Genomic DNA, 20,278 nt, shown 5'->3' with positions numbered 1-20,278 from the left:
GTAGTTTCATTCATGAGGAAATTACTCTTTTGAGGTGTTCTATTTTGTGAATCAAAAATATACAGGTGACCAGTGTAGTCTGATTCCTGAACATATGACTCTTTTGAGCCGCTTCTTTATAGTGAATCAAAATTGTATAGGGTGACCACTTTAGTCTGATTCCTGAACGTTTAACTCGTTTATGCCATTTCTTTATAGTGAATCAAAATTGTATAGGGTTACCAGTGTAGTCTGATTCCTGAACGTATGACTCTTTTGAGCCAGTTCTTTACAGTGAATCAAAATTACACAGGGCAAGCAGTGGAGTCTGATTCTGACTCTAATGACTCTGTTCTTTTAATGAACAGTTCAAAAAGGCGAGTTACTGGTTTGAATCAGTCTTAAATACTACCCTGTACTTTAAAGTATGAGCAGAGAGCATTACTTTTATATGTTGATAAAAATGGACAGTAAATCTGAAATATATCCTAAAGAATCGGAATTGAATCAAGGTTGTGGATCAGAATTGAATTGACTGTATCAAAGCACTGTAAATCTAAAGGATTCTGCAGCTTTTTTCTTGTTGTCTCCCTTCTTCCAGAATTGGCTAACTGAGTTAGAGATCTTCGCTATGCTGTTTGCCGCCGCTGTGCACGATTACGAACACACTGGCACTACCAACAACTTCCACATACAGACCAGGTCATTTTGAAAGTAGAGACCAGTATCATTCAGTTCAGCAGACCCAATACATCAATGGCCTTGAACTTTTGTGATTTACAGATCCGACACAGCCATACTATACAATGACCGTGCCGTACAGGAAAACCACCACGTGAGCGCTGCATATCGCCTCCTGCAGGAAGACGATGAAATGAACATCCTCTACAATTTGTCGAAAGATGACTGGAGGTTAGAAACGTGACAAACCTCAAATTAGCTGAATCAGTAATCTTAAAAATTAAAGTTCCAGTTAGAAACTAAAATGATTATACAGCATGATGCCGTAGGGGATCATTTTAAATTTGTATTTTCTAGTTCTGCAGCTTTTATAGCAAGGGTTTTCAAACATTTTGATGTGACAGACAACTAAATAAAAGTGAGGTTGCTATAATATTTTCACGTATAAAATCTAAATTGTATAATGAGAATAATATAACAAAATAAATCATGGAAAATAATTATATGTAAAATTATATTTATATTAAATGCATATAAAAATGTAATGCATATAAAAATATGAATATTACATTTAAAATGTGTGAAAAATTAGATTTTTTTTTTCTTTTCTTTAAGTTGCAGGTGTATTTTTTTTCTAGTACAGTACTTTGAGCTAGATGTATAAAGCATAAAAAATATGACTGTCAGTAGAATAAAATAGTCATTAATCTCATGATATCTGATATCGGATGGTAAAAGCATAATAAACTAATTCTTGGTGTTTTCATTGGGAGACCCCAGTTTGAAAACTCCTGCCTTATATAACCTATAATAACTAACAACTAACTAATATTCTTACATTAAGAACCTATATTTCATTAAAATGCACATAGAAATTTACTGAAATTGAATATATAATCTGTCCTGTGCCCGATTTAGGTCAAATAAAATGTAAAAATGTACATCAAATCAAAATTTTATTTATATAAAATCAAAGGATTAAATCAACTCAAGAACATAAAACATTCAAAATGTAAGATGCATAACTGCATCTTATAACTGCTCATTATACATGAGGTGAATACTGAAAACGTCTCTTTCTGTCAGAGAACTGCGGGCCCTGGTGGTCGAGATGGTCCTGGCCACCGACATGTCCTGTCACTTCCAGCAGATTAAAGCCATGAAGAACTTCCTCCAGCAGCCAGAAGCGTAAGTTCGGTCACACACATCAGGGTAACGAGGAGGAAGCTAATCACACACTGTTCATGCGAAAACATTTCTGCATCTACAGATATTCATATCCACATAATGAGAGGTTGGACAGAGTGTTTATAACAGCTCTGAGGGGCTGAACATCTCTGTCCTCTGCAGGATTGATAAACCCAAGGCCTTATCCCTGTTACTGCACACTGCTGACATCAGCCACCCTGCCAAAAACTGGAACATGCACCACCGCTGGACAACCTCACTGCTGGAGGAGTTCTTCAGACAGGTCAGTGTCCCCAGACAGTTCGGATTTTCAGTGTAACTTATATTCTAATTATAGCAACATATAAGTCTCATCATAGCTTATTCTAGGTCACGTTTCAACCCAAAATTAAAAGAAAGAAATCAAAAATTATGTTTACCTAAAATTAAATTATATATATATACACCGATCAGACATAACATTATGACCACCTTCCTAATATTGTGCTGGTCTCCTTTTTGCTGCCAAAACAACCCTGACCCAGCAAGATGTGAGCAGCAGATCCTTTAAGCCCTGTAAGTTGCGAGTAGGGGATTGGACTTGTTTGTTCAGCACATCCCACAGATGCCCGATTGGATTGAGATCTGGGGAATTTGGAGGCCAAGTCAACACCTCAAACTTGTGCACTTCAAACCATTCCTGAACCATTTTTGCTTTGTAGCAGGGCGCTTTATAACAAGACACGTGGGGGCCTTCGCGCCTCGCGTGCATCACTGAGCCTTGGCCGCCTATGACCCTGTCTCCGGTTCACCGCTGTTCCTTCCTTGGAGCACTTTTGATAGATACTGACCACTGCAGACCGGGAACACCCCACAAGAGCTGCAGTTTTGGAGATGCTCTGACTCGGTCATCTAGCCATCACAATCTGGCCCTTGTCAAACTCACTCAAATCCTTATGCTTGCCTGTTTTTCCTGCTTCTAACACATCAATTTTGAGGACAAAATGTTTACTTATTGCCTAATATATCCCACCCTCTAACACGTGCCGTGATGAAGAAATTAATTAATATTAATTAATACATTTCTAAAATAAAGGTATTAAAGATTAATTGAACTATACTGTAAAGAATTTATACAAATGGTTTGATTTGTTTTACTTAATGTAATGCATGCTTATTTTAATAAAACAAATTAAGATCATTTTATCAATATATAACAGATTGGTGAGAATGTATTTATTTCATTAAGATAATATGAATTTAAGGGGCCTGTAATCGACTGTAAGTATCTTAAAACTATGGTGAAAATGCTAAATAAAATATGAATAAATGCTGAGAATGTATACATATACTACAGTTTCCAGTTACAAATGTATGTAAACAAATCAAAATATTCAAATCTTGCTCTTATGGATATCCTGTTTACTAGCTACAAAGTAGGTGCCTCAAACAAAAATAGAAATGTTTCTGGACAATTAAATCATTCTGGGAAGAGGTAAGAGTAATAATTGAGGGGATAACTTCAAAACAAAGTTTACTGGACCTGAAAGCTTTTTCTCTTAGGCATATACCCAGAGAAACAAAACTATAGTAGAGATGAAAGAGCGTTTATAGACCTCAGCTTGCTTTATGCCAAAATATGTGTCGCTTTATTGTGGACAAAAATTCACAGACTAAATGGATAAAACAGATGTTGTCAAGCCTTCCCTTAGAAAAAAAAACTTGCAAATTAAAGGCTAAACCGCATATATTTGAAAACATATGGAGCCCCTTTATTAATTATATTAAGGATTTCAATTTAACAGATGAAGAAGTGGAAGATTAATCTTTGTGGAAACTGTGGTTCTAAACTTGTAGAATTTATAAATTTTTCAACATATATATTTTTATTTTTGCAATTTGTATAATAGTATAATAGTCAATTTTGAATAGATTACCTTGGGCTAAAACAGAGGAAATATTTTTGTTTAGAGTGTTGTTGTTTTTTTGTTTGTTAGTTTTATTATTATTATTATTATTATTATTATTATTATTATTATTATTATTTATTTTTTGATGCAGCAATCTCATGATTGTATAGAATCCGAAAGCATGTACATAAATGTAAAGGGTGTATTCAAAATGTTAAAAAGTTAAAATAAATAAAAACGTGGAAAAAAAAAGAAATGTATCTAATTTGATTTTCATTTGCCGAAAACCTTGAAAATCCATCTTAGCTCTTCCCAGGAAGTGCTCATCATTGCAGCAGACCAATTCCTTGTAAACACAGCTTTGTTTCCCAGTGGGCCTATAAAAACCCTGTGCCCCCCGACTCCGACCCCGAAAATTGTGTTCACAATCAGACTGGAGATTGAGGTTTTGAAAAAGCTCTTGCTATTTTTGTGCGCAATATGCACCGTGAACGGCCTGCGGGCGTGCTGTCTGAAGCTGAGAGCAGTGTCCTGTAGGCATTTTTATAGTTCTTCAATCATACATTAAGTGGTTTCTCTCTCTCTCTCTCTCTCTCTCTCTCTCTCTCTCTCTCTCTCTCTCTCTCTCTCTCTCTCTCTCTCTCTCTCTCTCTCTCTCTCTCTCTCTCTCTCTCTCTCTCTCTCTCTCTCTCTCTCTCTTTCTCTCTCTCTCTCTCTCGGTCATTTCATTGTCCATATTCCATATTCCCATTCTTAGGCCATCATCTCTCTGATCTAATCTCAAATTAGAAAAATAAGACTTAATCTTATTTAGCATTCCAAACCTGTAACATGCAGTGTAAAAATCCCATTAATCTCCTCTAAACATCCATTTCCTACATTCTGACTTCAAAATCTCTGCTTTACTCTTTTCCATCAGCTTTTGCATCTCTATGAAAAGGTAGAAAGTCATTCAGAATTACTCTCAAATACCTTTTTTTCGTTTGATTGAATATATAATGCAGTAGAGCTGACTTTCCTTGCTAAATGAAAATGGATCTAATTCTGATATTAACACAGTGTGTTTTTAAGAGATGATTATCTTTCCTATAGTGCCAAACCAATTAACACTGCATTGTCTGATTTGATATCACACTGGTCCCATCTTAGTGTTCATACAAAAGTGAAATTGAATCTTTGATTTATTGACATTTAGGCTTATAACCGATCAGTTCATTGCACGTAAATCACCCCCAGAAATTATAATTTGTAATTTCAGGGTCAGGATGAAATATCATTCAGCATTGCTCAAGGAAATTGATGATGACCGTGAAAGCTGTCATCAGCAAAACACCCTGTGGAACGTATCTTGTTAAGAGTCTATTTTCTTTAGAGGTCATAGCTTTATTATTTGGCCAAAAGCAAAGACAATCATTGCAAAGACAATTACAGGTATCGTTTCTCAGGATTATCTATGATATTTGCAAATGAAGTGTTAGTGACTGATTCAGAGGAATAATGACAATGCAGCTGAGTTGAATTGAAATAAACTGAAAAACCTAATCCAAAATCTTTTGATCTGGATTGATCAAGTACTATAGGGGACATATCATGAGAACTCAAATTTCTTGATCTATTGAAATAAATATCAATATACTAGGTAAACAGAAATGATGGAGGGTCACATTACAAAACTTTTTACTCTGCCTTTATCATTTAGTTTGAGTACTTTGAGTACTAAATTTAGAGACAACAGTGTCAGTGAAATGCAACATAAGACATTAAAAACGTGTACATGTGTGTCATTTACCAATAAGCAGGAATCTTGGGTGGGGGAATATGCAAAAGTGTGAAAATATTCAATTGTGTATTTTTAGTATGCATAAAATGCTAGATTTGAAATTAGTTTTAGCACAACAAAGTTGACTTGTTTATTCCACACACAAAAAAAATCCTATTAAACATAATATATAATTTGAGATGTGGTGTAAATAACATTGGTGGGAATTGTCATGTGAGTGTTTTAAGCTACTATTTTTTTTTCTACATAACGCTAAAAGTAATAAACACACTGCATTCTATTTGTAAACTATGTCATTTACATAAACATCTTAAAGACACAACAACAATGAAAACTGTTTAATTGACAGAGAGGTCGGATCATGAAAATATAAATTTTGGGCCCTATTTTAACCATATCTATAAGCACATGCTAAAGCACACAGCACAAGTGCTCTTACAGTGGGGTGTGTCCGAGTCCACTTTTGTTTGTTTAACGGAGGGAACATTTTTCAAAATGAGTTGTACCTAGTCACTTAATGAGTAATTCAATAACCTTGTTATTGAAATAACTAATAAGTACTGGTGTGTACATGTGGAACAGTACTGTAAAATAAAGTGCTACCAGTAATGTTCAAATCTATTAAATGCTCAAAAATGCTGGTGCTTATTGGTGTTTGTGCTCTTCTACTTGTGTTACAGGGTGATAAGGAGGCAGAACTTGGACTTTCTTTCTCTCCTTTATGTGACCGCAAGTCTACCATGGTGGCTCAGTCTCAGATCGGTGAGTGATCCTCAGGCTTATGTGTGAATCAATTAACAGGTATTATAATGCTTTGTTTCACTTCTCTAACAGGGTTCATTGATTTCATCGTGGAGCCCACCTTCACTGTGCTGACAGACATGATTGAGAAAATCGTGACTCCGATGATCGAAGAGGCCGCACCCGCTGGCCTGGCTGGATTCAGGCGGTCCAGGTGAGGACAATTGAATCGGTGGCAATAGCACTGGACTATTAAATTATTAAAGATCCATGTTTTGGGTCAGTTATTTAAAAAAATAAAAAAATAAAGGAGTAGTTTACTTCAGAATTAAATTCCCTACTAATTTACAAACACCCATGTCATCCGAGATGGTCTTTTTTTTTCTTCAATCAAAAAGAAATTAAGGTTTTTGAGGAAAACATTCAAGGATTTTTCTTCATATAGTGGACTTCAATGGGGTACACTGGGTTGAAGGTCCAAATTGCAGTTTCAATGGGCTTTACATGATCACAGCCAAGGAATAGGGTCTAGCAAAACAATCAGTCATTTTCAAAAAATATTAAAACAATTATATTAATACTTGTTCTCAGCAAAGATCAAAGTGCATTAAACTGATAACAAGTAACAGTAAAACATTTCTATTTAAAATAAATTGTTTCTCCGAAAAGTCGACTGAAAATAATTTTCTGTGGCAATCAATGACATGCCATGTATACTGTTTTCAAGGTTCGCGGTCCTTGAAATATACATTTTGTTTTCCAGGTCTGGAAAAGTCATACGAATTTCTATAGGAAAAATATATTTTTCTAGATCTGTTCAAAAATATCAGTTCTTGTCAGTGAGTCAAAGAGGTTCACAAATAAAACTGAATGAGTTTAACAAAATCAAAATGAAAAACGACTGGAAAAGTCATGGGAAATAATGTGGGAACCGTTTGTTTTGAACTTTGAACTTTGCTTATGTGTGAATCTATGCCTGGGTTTCCCTATGTCAGGTGAGTGACTTGGTATTTTGTCCCAGCGGGGACACCTGTATCAAGTTATGGAAACTCTTGATATCCTTCTTCAGCTTGACAACTAATGACATTACACCTAAAAATGATGTACTTCCATATAATCCAAAGACAAACATTTATTAAATAAGCTAAATAAACAATTTCTCTGTTGTGTATGTGTGTGTTTGTGCAGTCTGAATAACATCCCGTCGGATGGTAAACGGTCTAGTGTGAGAAGCACTGGTTCGGAGGGCGGCGCTTCCCATAACTGCTCCATAAACGCCGTCGATTTTAAGACCTTCAAAGGCACCTGGAACGAGGAAGTTCATAAAAACCGAGAAAAATGGAAAGCACAAGCCGCCAAAGGTAGAAACGCACACATATACACACACAAACATTTTCATATCAAGATAAATTGAGATGTTGCACTGTAAATTATTAGTAGTGCTTGCTGCTGGCGCTTATACTAAGGGTTGGGGATTTAAACAAACCCCTAACACTAAATATTAAAATTTGGCTTGTAACTAATGCTGAATATACATAAATGATACATCAAATTGTGAAGCTAGTTGAATGATGGATCCAAGCCGTATCTGGAGACCAAGGGCTCGTATGACTTGGAGAAGTGAAGCCATAGCAACCACTTAGAACACCCTAGCAACCACAAATCATTCACAATACCTTAGTATTCAAGGACAAGCACTAATCTTTTTTTCAAAAACTGTACAAATCTAGTCTCAGAAATATTGTCATTCCAAAGCGCAAGCTGAACAAATAAACAAGCGTAAATCTTTCTGGCATGACTCCAGATGCCCATTTGGCACAGATTTCGTACATAAAACATGTTGTAATATTAAATCATGACTATGCGGAGTGACATACGACGTGACCGCAGATCTCAGAGGAACACTTTATCATTTAAAAACAAATTTATGTTTTCTGGGAATAGCATTCTTTTGCAGTCACATTATACATCTGGTTTCATTCATGTCTATTCATACTTATTCAAATGCAGGAGAACAGAAACACAAGGATATGCCACAAGTTTGTTAAACTCAGACCTGTGAATTTGAATACCGTTTGACCAAAAGAAGATCAACCATTTTAGGGATTATTTGCTGCTCAAGAAACATTTCTTATTATCATCAACTTTGAAAACATGACCTCTTGACTCAATACAAAGAATACACCCATCATATATTTTAACATTTTGAATATGAAATTTTCTTTTTTATATTTGATGTACATTATGCCATTCCAGGAACCAAGTTTGGGGTCCGTAAGAAAGAAATTAATGTTTTTACTCAGAATGGACACATTGAATTAAATTACAGTAAAGACATTTGTAATGTTACAAAATATTTCTATACCTTGCTGTTCTTTTAACGTTTTTATTAATCAATAATTCCTTTAAAAAAAGGATTATGGTTTCCACAATATTAGGCAGCACAACTGTTTTCATCATTGATAATACTGAGAAATGTTCAAATCATCATGTCTAAATGATTTCTGAAGGATCATGTGACACTGAATACTGGAGTAATGATGCAAAAAATTCAGCTTTGCATCAAAAAAATAAATTACAGTTTAAACTAATAATAATATGTCACAACATTACAGTATTTACTGTATTTCTGATCAAATATTAGAGACTTATGACTGAGAAATAGTCTCGAAAACAGAAGCATGATCTTGCGACCTCACATCCTGATGGCCAGGAATGATGAACTGAATTTGTGTGTGTTAGATCTAGAAGAGAAGGCTAAAGAGGAAGAGATTGAGGAGAAAGAAAAGAAAACAGACACAGACATGCAAAGCAGTGATGGCAAAGATGAAAATACTAAAGCTGAAGACAAAATCAACACGGACTCGAGTGTGAAATCTCAAGACAAACTGAAGGAAGACACAAAAGAAGAGAAGGATGCAAAGACAGATCAAGAAGACTCGAGCAAAGCTACTGTTGATAACAAGGAGCCCAGAGAGGAAGAGGGCAATAAAGACCCCGGGGGGGTGAATGGGGCTCAAACACCAGCGTCTGATGCCAAAGAGCCCGAGACCAGCAGCGACACAGACAACAGTCTGCGAGCGCACAACGGTGAGTGTCAAATTCTGTCATTTTTAAACATACCTTTACAATTATATACTGTTATTTGCAATAATATGTTCATATTATAACAAAATGTGGTGTCTTTTGTGTCTAACCTTGTCTTAAAATATTTCTAAACCTAACACCTGTACTAACCGAGTACTTGGTGAACTTTGACCTTTGATTTACATTACACAATATAAACCAGTGGTTGACTGATATGGGTTTTGATGATATTTGTATATATATATATATATATATATATATATATATATATATATATATATATATATATATATATATATATATTTTTTTTTTTTTTTTTTTTTTTTCGTCCTCAATACGCACAACAAAATCACTCGCTTCATTCAAAATACAGGTAAAAAGTCATCTATTCCATGAGCACTTAATCTTATCATTAAAAAAAAACCTCTTCCTCCTCTACTTTTTCTATTTACCCTCCCTTATCTGGTTTTTGCTACTCTGAGGAGTATACAAATCTTTGTATTTAGGGCACTTTTTGCGTTTCTTCACCTCTTCATGACAGATCGCTGCCTGTACTCCTCAGTTGTAAGTCGCTTTGGATAAAAGCGTCTGCTAAATGCATGAATGTAAATGTGTATATATATATATATATATATACATATACACACATTTTAATTCATTTGAAAAAAATCATTTAAAATAGCGACTTGTCAACTTGTGACATGTCAGCTAATTTAACACAGTTATCATATTATGCTGATGAACAATATTTCGGTATGGCTAAATATGAGCCCAATTAATCAGTCTATCACTACCATAAGCTGCACTGTACTTGCTTTACCACTTTTTTCCTAACTCATCATTGTCATTGTTTGTGTTGTAACCAAACACTGTCGCACCTAAACTTTTATATGTTGGAAAGAAGGTGACTTTGTTCTTAATAGTTTCTAGTATACTTTTAGTGCACTCTAATTCTTATTCTCATAATGTGCAGAGTGGTCAATGTTGTGTAGTGTGCTCTATAGTGTATGCAATACAATTTATAGTATGCAGTATGGTGTATAGATTGCCATGTAATGTGTAGTTTACTGTTAAAGACCCTGATATACTCAAGGCAAAGTTATTTTTCATTCTTTGCCAATGGTAGTTCGAAGGTTTACCAGCTAGAGCGAACTTTTTTGGAAAGTTCCCTTTGCCAAGCTTTTTCGAACTCCTGAGATAGACTTCGTTTTGGCTTTATTTTGTTCAAAATGTTGTCACTCTGTAAGTATATCATGGCTTTAATGTCCTCAAACTAGTGTACTTACTGGTGTATACTACTTACTAGTATGTATATGTAGCTTGTATTGTGATTTGCAAGCACTGTGTGCTACAGTGTGCTGAATTATGTATGTTCTTGTTTTACTAAAGCTAGAAAAGTATATACAGTTTTTTTTGGCAAACAATGATACACTTGACAAATTCAAACAAAACCTTGTAGGAAAGAATGCAGAGCTATAATGCTGTATGATGGGTAGTATAGCAGGTGAAATGGGTGTTTATGTTAGAAAAGCTCTGGTCTTTTCTTTTGTTTGTTTGTGTGTCTGTTTGTTTGTTTGCCCTAAGCGGACTCGGTTAGTGACCTGTCTTATCTGAATGTCAGGGAACGAGGAACTGAACTCACCTGACAGTGACGACAGTGAAAGCAAGAGATCAGACGGTAACACCATCTCCTTACTGCTATTGGCATCACATAGTGGCTGAATCCTAATTTGTACAATGAACACTGTGTTCTAACCAGGTATAATGTGTACTCACTGAAAACAAAAATTACAGCAAGTCACAATATATCTGACATTTTGACCAATGAGATTTCACTGAGGGCGGAGCTACCCAGATCATTATGAATAAACTAAGTGGCAGACAGATTGTCTGGTTCTTGCCACAGTCAAAACTGGTTAGGACAAAAACTTAAATTAACTTGGAAGAGCTTTTTATCACTTATTTTTATATCTTATTTTATTGTGTTGCACCTGGTTAGTGTACTACAGCTTCAAAACATTGCACTCACAAAACACATCAGAAAAACGATCATCTTGGGAGTCACACTAGTCCAAAAATGCATCCAAGAATACATTCCTCTAAAAATCCAATACAAGAAGTTTGCTATCCAGTCACCTTTGGCATACTTTTTTCAAGGTATGTCAATTGGGATTCAGCCACTATCTGCAAGAGTCACTTTAGGTTCATTTCCTCTCATCAAGACAGTTGGCAGAAAACCCCACGTTATGTTTATTTGACACCTTCATGCATTTTCTTTCACCTCTGCATTTCTCATTCTAGCAGTAGTTCAAAAAGGATACCATTTCCTCTGCCTTCTTCCTGTTCCAAACCTGTATGACTTTCTTTTGGGGTACAATGTCCCATGTGTTTTTTAGTTTTTTACACATACTGAATGTGCAAAGGTAGCTTATGTTCAGAAAAAAACAAAACAAAAGCCCCATTAAAGTAGTTCATATCTCTTACAATATATACAATAGATTTGTATGACAGACTGAAACAGACTGAAATGTAAATCTTATTCAGTGTTGCTTCTAAAGTTAATTCACAGTACCTGTCGAAACGCGGGTTCGCAAAGATGTTTGAATGTTTTTGAAAGTTTTGAAACGATACCGTGATCATCTTTGTGTAAACTTAAAAACATGTGAATCTGCCACATGTCCTACATGAATAGTCAAATGCTATATGCTCCTTTTGTGCTTTTAGTGCCTTAAAGCCACAATATGTCATTTTTCCAATGCTATTTCACGACCAATTCGTACGTATTTTATAAGGTGGCTAATTCGTACAAATTTGTGCGACCTCACTCGTACAAATTTGTTGGTTTTGTCTAATCCCTAGTGACGGGTAGGTTTAGGGGCGGGGTTTGGGGTAGGTCATTTGGACAAATTCATACAAATTTGGCAACTCATCAAATTTGTACGATTTAGCAAAAATCATACAAATTCGTATGAGTGAGGTCGTACGAATTAGCCACCTCTTAAAAAAATATGTACGGATTGACGTGAGATCGGGTTGAATTTTTCGCTGCTCGAGGTCGCTTATTCAAAACAAAGGTGCAGCTTGATGATGCCTTGATTTCGTGAAGCTTTTATTATAATCATGAAAACAAGATTTAAACAATAATAAAACATAATATATTGAAGGATCTTCGGTGTTTCCATGGTTTCTACCACAGAAATCGAGAGTAATGTGGCTATGATGACATTGATCATGCAACACATGAACCTTAAACCGTGTCCTGGTTTAAATTTCTTATTTCTCTGGATTTAAACATTCTTGGAAACATTTGGGTACACAGGTCAACAAAATATATAACACTGTTCTAGTGGTTTGGGGATATTTTAATCCAAAAATCTTACATATTGTGCCTCCATCCCAATTCACTTTTGTTGTATGAAAAAACTTCTTTTGTGCCCTGCTAAGGAAAGAAAATCATGTGGGTTTGGAACGACGTGATAATAGACTAACATTTTCATTGAAATGATAAAGGCAGCATACTGTAGATAGTGTGAAATTAACCGCATGCAACAACAGACAAAAATGATCCATGTTAGGTCATGAAAGTTAGTTTAATTCCCTCCATCTGAAGTCGTGGCATGCCAGTTGTCATAGCACCTCATTCCCCTGTCAGACATCAGTCAGAGCTGTGGAACAAGAGCTCTAAATATCTGCTCTCCTCTGCAGACTCAGAAGACGAGCACAGTAACTGTGGGATCTCCCCCTCCTCACTGGCAGACAGTGCAGCCGCTGCATCTGCTCCTGATGCAAACTAGAAGCTCCAAACCCTGTACTATGCTGTCACCTGGTGGTTCTTTTTTATTATTCATCTGTTTCTCCCTTTTTTTGAGGATGTTTTCTTTCTTAAAATCGTATCTTTCTGTCTCTGATGGACAATCTTCGTATTTTTTTCATACTCTTTTTAATTCACATCCGACTTTAAGGATGTTTGCCAGCTTTTGGTTCAGAGATCTATCAGAGATCCACAAAACCAGAGAACTGAGACTGAGCTGGGGAACTCTTGTCACCGAAGCCACTCGAAGATGAACTGCGTCCCGTGGCTCTGGAGACCATCCCAGCTGATGTTCCTCCCCCCGGGAACGGAGCGACATCTGCCGACCGCTCAAGCGCCAGACCTGCACAGACAGTGAATGGAGAACTTCAAAGAACTTCAGTCCCTCCGAGCGCTCATGCCACCGGATCACCTTCAACGGGCCGTCGCGGCCACGGTCAAAGAATGTCTGCAGAACTGCTGTTCATTTACCTCTTTTTTTTTTATCATTGTTTGTGTTAGCCGTAAATTTGATGTTGCTGTTGTCCTGTTTTGATGTTGAGACTGTACAGTTTCCATTATGTGTGTCTTCTGTACTTATGCTTTTCAGTGATTAAAGGTTTTATAGTTAGTTCAACGGCCCATAATCCTTTGCCAATGTCACTTTGAGCATAGATTTTTTTTTTTTCAACTCATTGTGACACAAATAATATAGCATAATTTTGATAAAACATTCAAATGATGTTGTCGTATGTGATTTGCACAACATACATCTATATCAGCTGGATATTGCGAAATTATGTAGAAAAAAGGAAAAAGAAAATAAATGCATATACAGTTGGGTATACAAACATCTGCATTTTACAATGAAATACAAATATTATGTAAAATAAGGGAGAAATATTTAATTAGTAATTTTTAATGTACTTTTTTTACATTTTCACTCAAATTGTTAATATTTAGTACATTACATTTTTTTTTATATTCTTCTTTTTTTTACATTAATTAAAAAATTACTCTAGACTTTTGAACCCCACTGTATGCATTGAAATATCTGCCCTTTTAAATAAATTCAGATTTTCTTTGATTATGAGCCAAATTTGTTGGGCCAATTTTTTCTCTCTCAAACCCCTGACACCATTATCAGCTCTTTTAAACCTTAAGAATGTAGTAAATGTAATTATTTTGAAATTAGGTTGTACTTTGAATTTTCTTCTATTTTTGTATTTGATGTATATAAAAGATTATATTATTTATGAAGTGTTTATAGGTAAATTTGGTATGAACAATATGGATTAATTGTTGAAGGGTGTGCTATTCATACTCAAATCCCTGAAAGAATTGACAGAGATAAAAATGTATGTTTTTTTGTTTTGTTTTTCAATCTGGTAAATGAAGAAGTAGAATAAATTATGAGCATGAGCATCTTGATGTGTTAGATGCTGCATGCTGATATTAGTCTTTAGTTCAGTGTCCTAGCGAGGTATTTATGTCTCAGTCTTTGCCGGCCATCTTCTCAGAGTGTGTCACACACTGTATAATGCACCTGTTTATGTGAATCTTTCTGTATATTAGTTTCATACATAAATGGTAAAATGTAGAAAAAAAAAAAAAACAAAGGCCTCATTATATAGGCTGTTATAAATAGGCAGCGAAATCCTGTGTAAATGTCTCTGTTGCCTCAACCAAAGATGAATATAATGTCTGTACGTCATTTAACTGGAGGTCATTGCAAGCCATCATTCATGCATTATATCGAGCATTGATTGCCTTATTAATCTCTGATCCTTGTTATTCTTTCTTGTCATTCGCGTTTCGTGTCATCTTTTCCTGTTAGTTGTCCGTGGTAAACATATCTTGAGCTTTCTTTTTTCTGTGCTCGTGTCGACGTTTTCTTCAGATCTGAGAGACGCCTCAAAGTGATCTTGTTTATTTTACTGGAAGAGCTCAAGTTCAGTCAGTTGTTCATCTCGGCTGTGCTGCTGACCTTTATATATTCATATAATTTTGTTTTTTATTTTGCGTTTAATGCCCTTCCCCTCCAATTAAATTTCAACACACTCTTAAAAATAAAAAAGGTTCTTTGGAATTTTAAAATGTTCCAAGAATAAAATGATTGGTTACACTATTTGGTTAGTCCATTTTAAACATTCTGTTAAAGGATGTTTGTTCACCAAAAAAGGAAAATTTGCCCATGATTTACTCAACTTCAAGCCATCCTAGGTGTAAATGGCGTTCTTCTTTATATTAAAATTAAGTTATATTAAAAAAAATGTCCTGGCTCTTCCAAGCTTTATAATGGCAGTGAATGGCAGCCCAAAATTTGCAGTCCAAAAAAGCAGTCCATCCATCAATTATAAAAGTCCTTTAATAAAGGCCTTTTGAAGTGAATCTATAGGTTTGTGTAAGAATAATATCCATATTGAAAACATTATAATGTAAAATATATAGCTTCTGGCGTACCGCCTTCTGTTCAGCTTATAGAAAAAGTTTAACTGTATGACGATGGCGTGGGACGTAGCGTAAGCGTTTTGCACTGTGTGAGGTGTTGCACTTTCTTCATAAGTTTAATACGGAAGGTGGTCTGCCGGAAACTAGATATTTTCCTTTATAAAGTTTTAAGAATGGATATTTTTCTTACACAAATGCATCGCTTCATTTCAGAGGCCCTTTATTATATTTTTTAATATAACTCTGATTGTATTGGTCTGAAAGATCATATACATCATAATATACACCTAAGATGGCTTGAGGGTGAGTAGGCCTAAAATATCGGCTAATTTTAATTTTGGGGTGAACTATCCCTTTAACTAAAAGTAACTCACACGTTAACTAACTCTTAGACCTATAGAGTTAGACATATTAATAGACTGTTAGATTAGGGTCCGATTAGTAGAATGTCTAAAGTGGACTGCAGCAAAATGGACTTTTAATTACTCGCTGAATGGGGAAACAAAAATGGTTCTTCTATGGTGGAGATATGTTTCTTTATGCAGAAAATGTAGTGAGGGTTGTGCTAAAGCGGTAACAGTTGTATTAAATACATAGGCCTATCTCTGTTTTTAGAAATGTCTTGCCTCTCAAATCAAGACATTTCAGGTAAAGTCCTGTTTAACCTCATTTTTAGGATCAGTATGTTTGATTATTTAAGTGAAATGCTGTACATTTATAGAATATTGATGTTGAAATACGTAAATACGGCACAGTGAGATTCTGCCTTAATGAGTGTTTACTTCCGCTTTGTAGTGTCATGTTTTCAGCTTAGTCGAATAGCCTACTACATAATGTGTTTGTCAGAAAACTTCTGTTTATGTCAAAACTAAGCTATTTTTTTTTTATTGATTTGTTGGTTTTAAATCATCACGTACATTGCAACTTCTCCATCACTCAAACACAGACCATTTGCCATTAGTAACACAAATGAATATTCTGATCAGCAGTACATAAATCATGGTGCTCTGCAGCCACCTGTTGGCCATGTAGTGCACTGCATCACTGCCGTCAAAAATGCTCTTAAACATTTTTATATCCACACAAATGGTTTTGTTTACCTTTTTATTACTTCCCAGAGTTTTTTTTTTTCCTACACTAATGTCTGTCGATGGATTCGTTATTTTTATTTCAAAAAGGAAAAATATCAAATCATATGGCAGGTGTGGTCATGTGATCATGCTTGTTTCGATGCTCCTAATTGCACTTTTGTGACAATAAATCTTTACTCAAAGGGCTCAGATGATGAGTTTGAGTCTTTTTTTAGTGATCTTGTTTTAAAAATGTACAGAAACGAATAGTTCATCTTCGTTAAGATTCTCCTCTGTTTTTTTGCAGCTCCGAACCGACGCAAATACCACCTGGTCAGATACAGTAAAAAACCCAGTTACTGTGCCAACTCCTACATCATGCCCTCCCGGCCGCAGAAAGAGGACAGCAAACCCACAGACCCCCGTAGCAAGGCCAGACACCTCCAGAGCATCTCTCTGAGACGGGGGAGGTGACCCCACCTATAGCACTGCACACACTTCAGTCTGCTTTACACACGGGTATAGAGATGTGCTTCGGCAGAGATGTTGTAGCTGAGTGATGCTAGTTCAGTTCAATCCACAATCAAAAGAAACAAACAATAAATTATATTATGCCTAAGGACATTATAATAAGATTGTTTGCATTGTGACAATATTATTATTTTTTTCCTCTGGATATTTTATATATATATATATATATATATATATATATATATATATATATATATATATATATATATATATATATATATAATATCCAGAGGAAAAAAAATATATATATATATAGAGAGAGAGAGAATTTATTTATAAATTTGTTTTTTTCTGCGATTTATCTTATCTAACATAATTTTTTTTTTTACATTTGTGTTTGTGTGTGTATGTATATATATATATATATATATATATATATATATATATATATATATATATATATATATATATATATATATATATATATATATATATATATATATGCATTTTTGTGCACACATTCACACATATTTATATATAAGTATATAAGTACTATCTTTAGTTAATGTTGATTTATGTAAATAAATAAATACAAATACAATACATTTGTAAATAAACATATGTTTTTATTTTTAAAAGATTATTGATTTATTTACGTGAATCAAAATTTATTTAAAACAGTACAACAAATACTAACATGATGTATGAATGCTTGAAAAAAAATAATTTACCATAATTAGAATTATGGAGTAAAATCTGCTTAATTGCTAAATATAATTTATTTTCTAGCCCTAACACGCCTTTTTGATTTTTGGATGAAATATGACCTGAACATGTTCTTGAGATTTAATCTGCTGTACAAACATAATCTTACACTAACACACCTGCACATGTACCATGTACATACTATATTGGGCATCACTTTCAGAATTATTATTTCTGCTGGTTAATTTAGACAGACATTACTGTCAATGTGAAATATGAATGATGACCAAATTCACTCTATTCAACATTTATGCTGCAGTGTTGTTATTAAATGTATGTTGTTTGCTTCACTAAGATGTGTTTCTACAGCATATAGAAATGAAATGATGACATGACAACGTAAAAGATATCTGCAAAACCTACATTTAATGAAGGCTCAGCCAACGATCAAAAATAACACTAACAATAGTGAAAACCGAATGTTTACTTCTTCATCTCCTTCTCCTCATCCTCCTGATGAATCATTCGAGCCTCTGTCTTCATCAATCTCACGCCTGCGAAAGAGAAACGCAAGGCACTGAGACAAAGAGACAGCGAGAGATGGATGAGAGGGCGTGAGGGTGATTGAGTGAAAGGGTGACAGTGAGAAGCGAGAAATCAGAGTCTTGCCTGGTATGAGCGGAGGGCTGTTGAGTACGGGAGTGTCTTTCCTGCGGGGCTTCTTCTGTCCCAGTTTGTCCTGCTGATGTTCCTCGGAGCTGTGCTTCTGATTGTCCATTTCAGCGTTCCCATCTGCAGGAGAACATTTCAGAAACAAGTTCACAAACACTGGTTAGTATGCATCGGTCAGACTGTCGCCATCTGTTACCGCCTTTGTTGCTCCCGGTGGATGCTGTTCACCTAAATTTTGACCCTTCCATTGTCATTATGTATTTCTTTACATTAAAAAAACAAATATACATGCACAAATGCGGTACTCACAGAGATGTTCATGCATGATGAGTGTGTGTTCGGCTTTGTCTGAGAGTGACCTCACACAGTCAGTAGACATGCTCCCCACAGCAGTCTGTTCAGGTATCAGATAACAGCTCGTGTTCAACACACACACACACACACACACACACACACATATACATGACAAAGGCTCTGTCATATTTACTGGAAAGCATATTTATTAGATCTGAGAATGGTAGCAAACTGATTAAACAAAAGCAGCTTCTTGCTTTACAAAATTATGATCTGAATTTCATATTTAATATTATCATTCATAATTGTCATTGCAAAACATGATACTTAAATGCATCACATTAAATTAATAAGAAACAGATTCATAACTCTTGTGTTTAATCCCATGTTCAAAGAAAATAAGTACTTTCTACAACTAGACATCTACAAAATTTGCAATATTTGCATTTGAGTCTCAATCAGCGATTAAAAATAACACCAATGAAAAAAATAAATGAAAAACAGGTTTTGGGACATACAAATATCTACTTTCCATTTTCTACTTTTACTTTAAGGCCTTTGAGCACTAATACTCATTAATAATATTTAAAACACACACACACACACACACACATATATATATATATATATATATATATACACACACACAAAAAAAATATACTTTGTTTAAAGTTTAAAATCATGGAATCTAAATTTTAAACATTTTACTTATTTAAACATAATGTGCTTAAATATTTTTGATATTTATACATTTTTAGATATATAACTAAAGAAGTGAATTAAAAGAAAGAGAGAGGGGCCTTACCTCGGTGCGGCAGGGAGATGGAGCGAGTGCAGGCCAGATCAAAGACAGGGGTTATGTACTTTACGAGGAGGGGCCTCCTCCAATTCTGTCTCCATTAGAGCCTGTTGTCATGGTGACAGGGGCCCTTGTCATGTGTCAGTCATCCCAGCTTCCACGAACACACGTCATCGAGGTAAATGAAACAACTTCAACACTTTCAGAGGCGATTTAAACATGATGGAGGTGAGGTTGGTTAAACTGGATAATGTTAAACCAGAATGGTGTCGATGCAGTGAGCACTGAACGATTTGCTTTTGATTTGTGTCCATCTACATTTAATTAAATCATACCACATCATAAATAATAATATTTAAGATAACAATAAACCATTTCTGCAATTTGCGACGCATCCACCACACTCATTACGAGCACAATGGCGAGTGTGAACTAGAGAAAACGCATAATAATGGGAAACAATGTGGACATATTGTTTGCTGACAGGCTTTGATGTCTTTCTATTCTAGTGAATGGTGTTTCCTCCTCCCGTGTCGAGTGTGTATCGAGAGTCTGTGAAGTGGCTTTGTTGATTTTTCATGCACCTTCATCCTTCTCTACCCAGTTAAACGACACATTTTAAACCATTCATAAGCCATTGCCTAATCCACATAAGTTAAGGGAGCGCCTGCCAAGAACATA

General features: G+C 35.1%; 2 protein-coding genes across 6 annotated transcripts in view; one reads left to right on the top strand and one right to left on the bottom strand.

The window, feature by feature from the left end:
* Positions 1 to 17,308, top strand: part of pde1ca (phosphodiesterase 1C, calmodulin-dependent a) — an 85,022-nt gene extending 67,714 nt beyond the window's left edge. Inside the window, exons 9-18 of one of the 3 annotated variants that reach the window (XM_067434448.1) lie at positions 581 to 681; positions 763 to 891; positions 1,747 to 1,848; positions 2,011 to 2,131; positions 6,198 to 6,279; positions 6,352 to 6,472; positions 7,447 to 7,619; positions 9,001 to 9,348; positions 10,967 to 11,023; positions 13,051 to 16,103. In XM_067434448.1, coding sequence (XP_067290549.1) covers positions 581 to 681; positions 763 to 891; positions 1,747 to 1,848; positions 2,011 to 2,131; positions 6,198 to 6,279; positions 6,352 to 6,472; positions 7,447 to 7,619; positions 9,001 to 9,348; positions 10,967 to 11,023; positions 13,051 to 13,139 — 1,323 coding nt within the window. In that variant the 3' untranslated portion in view covers positions 13,140 to 16,103. Of the gene's footprint in view, positions 1 to 580; positions 682 to 762; positions 892 to 1,746; positions 1,849 to 2,010; positions 2,132 to 6,197; positions 6,280 to 6,351; positions 6,473 to 7,446; positions 7,620 to 9,000; positions 9,349 to 10,966; positions 11,024 to 13,050; positions 16,104 to 16,963 lie in introns of those variants that run through there. The other 2 variants (XM_067434446.1, XM_067434447.1) reach the window with 2 other exon arrangements.
* A 421-nt stretch (positions 17,309 to 17,729) lies between these two features.
* Positions 17,730 to 20,278, bottom strand: ppp1r17 (protein phosphatase 1 regulatory subunit 17). 3 transcript variants are annotated; one of them, XM_067435179.1, is made up of 4 exons: positions 19,604 to 20,278; positions 18,814 to 18,898; positions 18,502 to 18,624; positions 17,730 to 18,386 (listed from the first exon to the last, which is right to left on the bottom strand). In XM_067435179.1, exons 2-4 carry the CDS (start codon positions 18,881 to 18,883, stop codon positions 18,316 to 18,318), a joined length of 264 nt encoding a protein of 87 aa, XP_067291280.1. In that variant the 5' UTR covers positions 18,884 to 18,898; positions 19,604 to 20,278; the 3' UTR covers positions 17,730 to 18,315. The 3 variants fall into 3 exon arrangements, with proteins under 3 accessions (XP_067291280.1, XP_067291279.1, XP_067291278.1); XM_067435178.1 differs by having other exon boundaries at positions 18,814 to 18,920; positions 19,604 to 19,614; XM_067435177.1 differs by lacking the exon at positions 19,604 to 20,278 and having other exon boundaries at positions 17,732 to 18,386; positions 18,814 to 19,338.

The sequence above is a fragment of the Pseudorasbora parva genome, chromosome 24, assembly GCF_024679245.1.
Source record: "Pseudorasbora parva isolate DD20220531a chromosome 24, ASM2467924v1, whole genome shotgun sequence".
Classification (NCBI taxonomy): Eukaryota; Metazoa; Chordata; class Actinopteri; order Cypriniformes; family Gobionidae; genus Pseudorasbora; species Pseudorasbora parva.
The sequence above is the reverse complement of the archived record's forward strand: the minus strand, read 5'-3'. Positions and strand labels throughout refer to the sequence as shown.

Bases quoted from the DNA above. Each gene is read 5' to 3' on its own strand.
- ppp1r17 (XM_067435177.1), bottom strand. From the start codon at position 18,985: ATGACAGAGCCTTTGTCATGTATATGTGTGTGTGTGTGTGTGTGTGTG. The intron at 18,625-18,813 runs GTGAGTACCGCA...GTTCTCCTGCAG, and splicing joins CATCATGCATGAACATCTCT to ATGGGAACGCTGAAATGGAC. The intron at 18,387-18,501 runs GCAAGACTCTGA...TCTCTTTCGCAG, and splicing joins CAGCCCTCCGCTCATACCAG to GCGTGAGATTGATGAAGACA.